General features: G+C 47.6%; 1 protein-coding gene across 1 annotated transcript; it reads right to left on the bottom strand.

Annotated features, from left to right (window-relative positions):
* Positions 1–2111: 2111 nt before the first annotated feature.
* LOC123445539 (two-component response regulator ORR4-like) lies at positions 2112–5410 on the bottom strand. Its single transcript, XM_045122529.1, has 5 exons — positions 4836–5410; positions 4607–4728; positions 4412–4489; positions 4235–4305; positions 2112–2892 (listed from the first exon to the last, which is right to left on the bottom strand). Exons 1-5 carry the CDS (start codon positions 4939–4941, stop codon positions 2523–2525), a joined length of 747 nt encoding a protein of 248 aa, XP_044978464.1. The 5' UTR covers positions 4942–5410; the 3' UTR covers positions 2112–2522.
* Between the last annotated feature and the right edge of the window lie 5063 nt (positions 5411–10473).

The raw sequence follows: 10473 nt of genomic DNA on the forward strand, positions 1-10473 counted from the left end.
GCGGTCACGAAATTTCGACCAAATCGAACCTCTCAAACCGACCTCAAACATCCGAACTAACACCGAGACCTCATCGCCACCACGAGCCCCCAAGAGATAGGTCAACCATCAGCACCGAGGTGACCAAGGGGATTGGTCGCCGGATCATATCACTTCCACCGCCACCACCCTACACACCAACAACCGAAACAAACACTCCAACCCAGACAACAAGCTACCAACCCCGGATCCGTGGCTCCCGAAAACAACGCCCCAAGGAAGGAAACGACATCTAGACATCATCGTCGTCTGATGCAGAGATGGATATGAGGCTTTTGTCCGTGGCACATGATTGAGCGGGAACTGTAGCTTTCGGACGACACCTTCATGAAGGGAAGCGGCACCCGAAGGCGTCATCGTCATCGTTGCCAACAAGGTCGACACAAGGCTTTCGCCTGAAGCATCTTGTCCTAGTCATCTCCAATGAAGCTGGTCGTTAAGCCCGGTAGTCCAAGACCTCCCTGTCCTCCAACCAGTCCTTGGCAAGTGTCCCCACTAGGACTAGCACAAGGCTCCGTTGACACAGAAGCTCACCTCGAGCACCTACACAGCCGGAGTGAGGTCGGTGTCGGCTGCACCTGCATCCAAGCCCTCGCCGTCGGCCACACCCCACCACCGTCGTAGTCAATCCCTGCTGACAGCATCCACTGTCGACCTCTAAAGCGTGTTTATGGGTGTCAGATATATTTTGTGTTATACTACTGATGTGATGGCAAAATCTTATTTAGCAGACATGTAGCTTTCTCCTTGTGTGGCGTATTTAAATTGGGCCGTGGTTGTGGGCAAAGCTTACTGGCCGAGCGTGCAACATGATTGGCACATAAGTACCTTCATCTGAACGAGCAACGGGATCTCGTTGAACGGGTGTTTTTTTCGAACATTCGGGCCTGATGCCTCCTTTGGTTTGGAGAAATATCATAGGAATTCTATAGGATATGATTCTTATAAGATTTTTTTTCTTTCAAAGCCCTTTGGTTCAAAAGAATGGGTCCATTCCTATTCATGCATAGGATTAGTTCCTATCCTCTGCATTTCAAAGGAAAATAAACACATGAGCCTAGACTCGGTGAAAAAATTTCTATGTTGTGAACCCAACGACATTTCTTTTCCTATTTATCCAAAACAAAAATCAACAACACTTATTTTGAAACAGAGTGAGTAGTAAATTGTCAAGCGCCGAGCACAAATATTAGGGCCATGTTTGTTCACAGGGATTAGACTAAAAAATCCTTTTTAGTCTCTATGTATTCAAACGGGAGGGACTTTTCTTTAAGTGACTAGAAAAAGGGTCTATTAAAGAGATTTTTTTTAGTTCCTGAGACTAAATAGAAGTCTAGTCCCAAACAACCCCCTAGATTTTGCGTGGACAAGGATGCAAGGGAATTTGCGAGGCAGTTTTCAAATTTTAACTCCACGGCGCCTTCCTCGTTGGAAGCAAGGCAAGTTGACAGCGGCATCGGGAGGGATGCGCTGGCGACGGCGACGGCACCTTTTTTCTATGTGTGAAGGCGATCGGGTGAAGATCTCCGGACAATATTATAGGCAGCTCGATGCCGATCCCGGGCGATCCTGCCTGCCCCAACCTCCAACCACTGCCCGCTGCCCAACTTTCTTCCTTCCATCTATGCCTCAAATAGCATCATCCAACGTGCCGCCACCCACCCGCTGCCAGGATGCAAATGCAACAGCAAACAACGCAGCGCCAGCACACGCCCTACTATTTTTCGTTTATGCGCCATGGCCCAAATTCCGGGCTGGCTAATTGACCTGTCAGCCTAACCCTTCGATCAGTTCATCACAGAGTTTCAGTTAGTAGTAGAGCATGGTTAATAATATAGACAGCTGCAGGTTATATGATGTTGTCATGTTATATGTAGTCTTCATTTTTAGCCATTCATACAATAAGATTAACTATAAGATTGACAATATGAGTATTATTTTTGTTTACCGTTTTTCTATATTTTTCTTTATATTTATTGCATCTGCCTCCAAACACGTATATAACTTGGCTCTTGCATAAGAGTCCACTTCCCTTATTTTTTTTCATGCCTCTCTCTTTCACATAAGCAAAATTATCAATTAAGCGGGTTATAAGTCCATTATTATACTTGCTCAGAGGAGTACAGAATAGTGGTCAGAATAAATAAGCCATAGATTAGTCTTAGAATCATCATCATCATCATCCAGGGCGCGCGCGCCGCGGCGGCCAGCATTATCTACAACTTGGTCTTCTTCACTTTCAACCTTCCTTTCCCCTCCCCTGCTCATTCCTTCCTGAGCGCACCAAAATTCAGCTAGTGTAAAAGTAGTATGTTTTTTTCTTCTAGTTCTTCACTTAGAACTAAGTAAATATTTAACCCGCCCCCAAGAGCTGACACTAGCCATGAGCACATGATGATGATTCTTCCATATGAGCAAGTAAACCCCAAAAAGTTGCATGAGCCAACAGAAACATGAGGTTTCTTGGTTGGGGGTCTTGTTCTTCAGGTCTCCACCGCCAGGCTGCTGCTGCCGCCGCTGGAGAGGCTCGCGTTCGTCCCGTCCTGCTCCATCATCGCCGCCTTCCTCTTTCTGCTGCCGCCGCCGCAGTCACCCGTGATTCCGGTGGCGGTCACCTCGGCTGGCACTTCCTCCGCCGCCGCCGGCTCGGCTTGTGCTTGCTCTGCTTTCTGCTGCTGCCGAGGCTTCTCTTGTGTCTGTGGCTGCTGCTGCTCTGTCTGTGGCTTCTGCTGCGGCTGCGGCTGCGGCTGGAGCTGGGGCTGCTTCCGCCGGACCAGGTGAGACTTGAGCTTCTTCATGTCGGCGAGCTTCACGGGCTTGAGGAAGAACTCCTCCGCGCCATCCTCCAAGCACCTGAAAACCAAATCCCGACCACTCCATTCATTCTCCAGCCAGCACACGAACAAACAAGATAGATTTTTTACTGCATCAACTGTACACTGAACAAGAGAGAAAAGATTTGCAATCCTTCTAACATTTCCCACTTCGGTTTGCGGCCACATCACTCAAAGGAAAAAAGGACACGCCGGCAGCAGTACATGTCAGATATCTTTGCCCGGACAAGCAAAAGATACGGTCTTTTGGGGTTTCCAGGCCCTTTTGACTCACACCCAATGGCCTACTTTAATGCCAAGTGTTCCTTTTTTTCTATTCACCACTAGCAGCACCAAGTGGCCACAGAAATTTTCATAAAAAGAGGAGCAGCAACAATTTTCTTTTTCCCAACAAATCTTTGAGTTGAGCCCGAAAAGATTTTGCCAGATCTTGACCACCCACCACTGATGATGACAGGAACATATTTGCTCTTAAATGCTTTGGGTCATTGTCACAAGGATATGCAATCTATGCATGAAAACACCCCGCGTTTATGGCCCCTCAATTGTGGTCGAGACCACATCAACGGGACTGTTGCGGGGGCGAATTCCTCGGCTTTTTCTCCACTTGTCACGCCCTGCTATATCGCCAATGCCATTGTTCACATCCGACGGGCCAAATCTTTCATGCTTGGATTCTATCGCCACGTTATTTCAGCAACTATTTGGAGGTTTGCGGAAACTTTTCCGGCAAAGTAAAGTTTATTCAGAAACACATTTCCTGTGGTCTGAATGTCAATTTTAGAAATTGTCTTCCTCCAGAAGAAGAACATTGAATTTTATGAGGATTTTCTTTGCGAGTTTCGGGGCTAGCAGTGCCAAACTACTAGACAGCCTATTTTCTGGACGAATGAACGGCTGACTGGCTAGCCTTTTCACTCCTATAAAAAGGCACGAATTCAGGGTGGAAAAGTTGCAAATCTTTTATGCTATTTAATAAAAAACCAATCCCAAGGTCTGAAGAGGCCTCCTTGCAAATATAAATTGATATCCATTGGCCATTCAACTACTCCTCCTTTAAGCAAAAACTGCTGGTACTCTATGATGGCAAGATATTCCTTCTGCTCCCCACCACAGCCCCCTACCCCTACCCCTACCCCCATCTCATCATACAGTACATAAAAGGACCATGTACTGCACTGTTAAACCAGACACGAGAACAGTAAAAACAAATCATTCCCATTTACTACAACACGCCGATTTCATGAGCTAGTACTAGCTAGATCAACCATGGTGGCTAGGGTAAAAAGTATGGGCAGAAGTGAGCGGAGCAGAGCAGAGCATTCGTGGGGTGCATGAGTGAGTGAGGTTATGGTGCTGACCTGCTGATCCTGGCAGGCACATTCTCAGAGGACATGATCACCACCGGAATGTCCTTCAGTGAGGATGACCCCTGCACAACCCAGGATTAAGCAGCAACTTTTTGGGACCGAGATGCAGGGATGAATTGATGGATGGATGGTGGGATTGAAAGGGGGGGCTCTGCAAAATGGTTTTACCTTGACCCTCCTCAGCAGATCGTATCCTGTCATGCCCGGCATGCAGTAGTCAGTGATGATCAAATTCACGCCCACCTCCTGCCACAAAAAGGTTGACAGCATCACGTGGCCGGTTTCAGATCTCGTTCCATGGCGCAACCACCGAGAAGATGAGAAGAATGAATCGAGTATAGCTGATTTTGCTGCTGGCAGTACCTGATGGTGGTCGGGGGCGGAGGAGGAGGGAGGGGATGAGGATGAGGAGGATGAGGAGGAGGAGTCCTCGTCTCTCAATCCCAGCACCTCCAGCGCCTTGCTCCCGGAGTCCACCGTGGTCACTGCACGCGCCGCTCGCAGAGAAAAGAACCCGGCCGTGAGATTTGGGGAAGAAGAGCAGCAGAAAGAAGAACCCGGCAAGTTTCAACCTGGAAGAGGTTGGGCTCACCTTGGTAGGAGGAGGTCTTGAGCAGCATCTCGATGAGCTTCCGGTCGATGACGCTGTCGTCCACCGCCAGGACGTGGAACCGGGACTCGGCGTCCACCACCGTCATGGCGCGTCCAGGCAGGAAGAAGAGCCAATCCTGGCGCTCAGGCAGAGTGGAAGGAGGAGGAGGAGGGAAATCTCGCCGGTCACTCCGTCGCCGCCGTGGGGGAGAGGAGGAGAGGATTTGAGGGAGACGGTGGAAGTGCTGCGTTGGTGGCTAATGCGGCATCTCGGGGCTGGGAGGGAGGGCTACGGGGAGGATATAGGCGCGCTGGACGACATGATTCATTCACACCACACCATGGCAGCACCCACCACCGCCACCGCCACCGCCTCGGCCTCTTCTTCCCGGGAAAGCAGGATCCGACCAGATCACGGACCCGAATCTCCACAGCAAATCGCCTCCATGATTTCCCCTCCTTTACCTCCTCGTGGCCACTCTCTCTCTCTCTCCTCCTCTGTCTCGGTGGTGGTGGTGGGTTTGAGGAGAGCGCTCTCTTCTTTGGCTTTGGAAGCGGGCGGAGCAGCGCAAGCCGGTTGATTTCCTCTGCCATTTATCGGTGCCGTGCTCAGTGCGTCGTGGATCGGTCCCTCTGCTTTCTTCGAGATTCGTGCGGGCTGCCACGCCACGCCACGTCCCGTGCTACATACAGATTGCAGAGTCTCATTTTTACCGCCCGATGTGGCTTGAAACTCAACCACTCGTACCACTTCGTCCCAAAATAAGTGACTCAAAAATAATTTAATTTTATACTAACTTTAGTATAAAATAGAGTCATTTTTAAGTCACTTATTTTGAGACGGACCATCCCACAGACTGTCCCGCGATCCGTCCGGCTTCGATCTAGTGCCGAACGGACAACACCTCCGCGTTCAGCACACGTACACCTCAACGATGATCTCGGCCTTCTTGATCCAGCAAGCAAGACGGAGAAGTAGATGAATTTTATGGCAGCGTGACAGCGCTCCGATGGTGGTGAAGGATCTACTCCCGCAGGGCTCCGCCCAAGCTCCGCAGAAATACGATCTAGAGGTAAAACTATGGTGTCTAGATTTGAGTTGCACGCGGCAAAGTTGTCTGAAATCAGCCCTAAATCAACACTATATATAGGAGGGAGGGGAAGGAGGCTTGCCTTGAGGGCAAGGGTGCACCGGAAAGGGAGGAGGAGGAGTCCTACTCCAATCCTAGTCCAACTAGGATCGGAAAGTGGAGTCCTTCTCTTCCTTCCCACATTTCCTTTTTTTCTTTGGTTCTGTCTATGGCGCATAGGCCCTCTTGGGTTGTCCCACCAGCCCACTAAGGGCTGATGCGCCACCCATAGGTCCTTTGGGCTTCCTCCGGGAGGGTTGCCCCCCTCCCGGTGAACTTCCGGAACCCATTCGTCACTCCCGGTACATTCCCGGTAATGCCCGAAAACTTTCCGGTAACCAAATGAAGTCATCCTATATATCAATCTTCGTCTTTGGACCATTCCGGAAACCCTTGTGATGTCTGTGGTCTCATCCGGGACTCCGAACAACATTCAGTAACCACACATATAACTCAACTATACTAAAACATCGCCGAACCTTAAGTGTGCAGACCCTACGGGTTCGAGAACTATGTAGACATGCCCCGAGGTACTGCTCGGTCAATATCCAATAGAGAGACCTGGATGCCCATATTGGATCCTACATATTCTCCGAAGATATTATCGCTTGAACCTCAGTGTCAAGGATTCATATAATCCCGTATGTCATTCCCTTTGTCCTTCGGTATGTTACTTGCCCGAGATTCGATCGTCGGTATCCGCATACCTATTTCAATCTCGTTACCGGCAAGTCTCCTTACTCGTTTTGTAATACAAGATCCCGTGACTTACACTTAGTCACATTGCTTGCAAGGCTTGTGTGTGATGTCGTATTACCGAGTGGGCCCCGAGATACCTTTCCATCACACGGAGTGACAAATCCCAGTCTTGATCCATACTAATTCAACGGACACCTTCGAAGATACCTGTAGAACACATTTATAGTCACCCAGTTATGTTGTGACGTTTGATGCACACAAGGTATTCCTTCGGTGCCAGTGAGTTATATGATCTCATGGTCATAGGAACAAATACTTGACACGCAGAAAACTATAGCAATAAAACGACACGATTAATATGCTACGTTCATAGTTTGGGTCTAGTCCATTACATGATTCTCCTAATGATTTGATCCAGTTATCAAGCAACAACACTTTGCACATAGTCAGAAAACCTTGACTATCCTTGATCAATTGGCTAGCCAACTAGAGGCTTGCTAGGGACATTGTTGTGTCTATGTATCCACACATGTATCTATGTTTTCATTCAATACAATTATAGCATGGATAATAAATGATTATCTTTAAACAGCAAATATAATAATAACTATTTATCATTGCCTCTAGGGCATATTTCCAACATTTCCATCGTGTCATCGCAGAATCATCCCAGCTGTCGATGAACCATCGGAGAGGATGAATGCACCATCAATAGATAACACAACCTGGCCTTCTCATGAACTCAGCCATACAAGGGACTGCGTGGAATGCTATGTTGGACGTCCAAGTCCTGGAACATCGGCATCTTTCCATTGGTAATCGCATCAGTAGAAAATCTCCTGCACATGTTCAACGAGTTCATATAACTCTGAAGATAATCAGCAGTTACAGCCACTGATGGAAGATCTTTCCCATGCGCTAAATCTGAACGAAGGGACCAAATTCTCCATAACAGCATAATTGTGCAGTCCCGCATGGTATCATCACAACTAGCAAGTATGTTGAGCGGCCACTCCTGACCTGTATCCTACACCAATTCTTGTCTTGGAAATCTCCACACATTCCGCATCTATGACCAAACCCCTCTTGGATGCTGATGACCCACAAGTCTAGGGGATCAATCGTAGTCCTTTCGACAAGTAAGAGTGTCGAACCCAACGAGGAGCAGAAGGATCTGACAAGTGGTTTTCAGCAAGGTAAAATCTACAGGCACTGAAATTGTCGGTAACAAGTGATTGTGTGGTGAGATGATTCGTAGTAAGCAACAAGTAACAAAAGTAGCAACGATGCAGCAAAGTGGCCCAATCCCTTTTGTAGCAAGGGACAAGCCTGGATAAAGTCTTATAGGAGGAAAAACGCTCTAGAGGACACACGGGAATTTCTGTCATGCTAGTTTCATCATGTTCATATGATTCGCGTTTGTTACTTTGATAGTTTGATATGTGGGTGGACCGGCGCTTGGGCACTGCCCTTACTTGGACAAGCATCCCACTTATGATTAACCCCTCTCGCAAGCATACGCAACTACGAAAGAAGAATTAAGACAAAGTCTTACCATAGCATTAAAGTAGTGGATCCAAATCAGCCCCTTACGAAGCAACGCATAAACTGGGGTTTAAGCTTCTGTCACTCTAGCAACCCATCATCTACTTACTACTTCCCAATGCCTTCCTCTAGGCCCAAATAATGGTGAAGTGTTATGTAGTCGACGTTCACATAACACCACTAGAGGAAAAACAACATACAACACATCAAAATATCGAACGAATATTAAATTCACATGACTACTATTAGCATGACTTATCCCATGTCCTCAGGAACAAAAGTAACTACTCACAAAGCATAATTATATTCATGACCAGAGAGGTAATGAGTAGCATCAAGGATCTGAACATAAACTCTTTCACCAAGTAATCCAACTAGCATCAACTACAAAGAGTAATCAACACTACTAGCAACCTTACAAGTACCAATCGGAGTCGCGAGACGGAGATTGGTTACAAGTGATGAACTAGGGTTTGGAGATGAGATGGCGCTGATGAAGATGTTGATGGTGACAAGTCCCCTCCAATGAGAGGAGTGTTGGTGATGATGATGGCGACGATTTCCCTCTCCGGGAGGGAAGTTTCCCCGGCACGATCGTCCTGCCGGAGCTCTAGATTGGTTCTGCTCAAGTTCCGCCTCGTGGCGGCGGCGAATCCACGAAAAATCTCCTCCCTGATTTTTTCCTGGACGAAACCCTTCATATAGCAAAAGAGGGGGGCCAGTGGGCCAGCAGGCTGCCCACAAGCCCTCATGGCGCGGTATTGGGGCTGGCCGCGTCGTGCAAGCTTGTGGCCACCTTCTCGCGCCCCTTTGGCGCTTCTTCGGCCAAGTATTTTTTATAAATCCGGAAAAAAATCCTCGTTGATTTTTACGGTGTTTGGACTTGCGCAGAATAGGTATCTCAACTTTGCTCCACTCTCAGGCCAGAATTCCAGTTGCCGGCATTCTCCCTCTTATGTAAACCTTGCAAAATAAGAGAGAAAAGGCATAAGTATTGTACCGTGATGTGAAATAACAGTCCAAGAAGCGATAAATATCAACATGAAAACATGATGCAAAATGGAGGTATCACATGCTCGCATGATACCAAGGCATGGAAGCTAGTCTCCTTCTCCCTCCCGCACAACGGACAACCATCCGAGGTAGAAACGTTCCTATATTTTTTGCACTCATTTGTTGCAAGACCTCCAAAGACAGCCTTCCAAGCCATGATTCTCATTTCTAGAGGAATTTGTGCACTCCAAATTCGCTTCCAAATAGGTCGTTGACCTGACGGGTGACTGGTAGAAGACCCAGCCCCAAACGATGACTAAACCTCCATCGCAAGACGATAGGCGCTTCTAACAGAGAATTGTCCACTTCTTTCCGGGAACAAAGCAATAAAATACTACGTGTTACGACGTGAGATTTGAATCTTCATAATTTCACGGACATCCAGGTCCCAAAAATACTCCCTTAGCCTTTGCTCATTCCATGCAACATGTTCATTCAAGAAGTGAGCCACCCAATTGAATCGACAGTTGCCTTTTGGAGTGACCGGCCGTAAGTTATGCCCGCGCGGAATCCAAGCATCTCTCTAAGTCTTGATTAAGGTACCATCACCGACACACCAAATAATTCCTTTTTTGAGAAGTTCAAGTCCGTGGACAATCCCTTTCCATACTGCTGAAGAATTAGAGGAAAAAACAGTGTCCAACAAGTTCCCACGTGGATAGTATTTAGCTTTCAGTAAGCGGGCGCACAGGCTGTCTTGTTAATCTAGCAGTCGCCAGGCTTGCTTGGATAACAAGGCCTGGTTGAAAGCCCGCATGTCTCCAAATCCCATGCCCCCATAGATTTGGGTAGCGTCATCTTCTCCCAGCTTAGCCACGCCATCTTCCTCTTACTATTCTCCACACCCCACCAGTATTGCCTCATCATTTTTGTTAGATCATCACATACTAATGGAGGCAGTCGGAACATGCTCATGACATAGGTTGGAATTGCTTGCGCCACAGCCTTAATCAGGATATCTTTGTTCCTAGAAGACACATATTGTTCACTCCAGTCAACAAGCCTTTTTTTAATCTCTCCTGAAGGGTCTCAAATTGCCCCTTATCCATTCTCCCTTCTGGCACAGGTAAGCCTAAGTACTTTGGTTCGAACACCTGTTGTGTAATCTCAAGGATGCCTTTGACCTCGGCAGCCACTAACTCATTACAATTCTTTGAAAAAAGAATGGAACTTTTCACGGGGTTTATAAGTCGACCCGTCGCCGAAGCATAA

Source organism: Hordeum vulgare, chromosome 3H (assembly GCF_904849725.1).
Source record: "Hordeum vulgare subsp. vulgare chromosome 3H, MorexV3_pseudomolecules_assembly, whole genome shotgun sequence".
In the NCBI taxonomy this organism is placed as follows: domain Eukaryota; kingdom Viridiplantae; phylum Streptophyta; class Magnoliopsida; order Poales; family Poaceae; genus Hordeum; species Hordeum vulgare.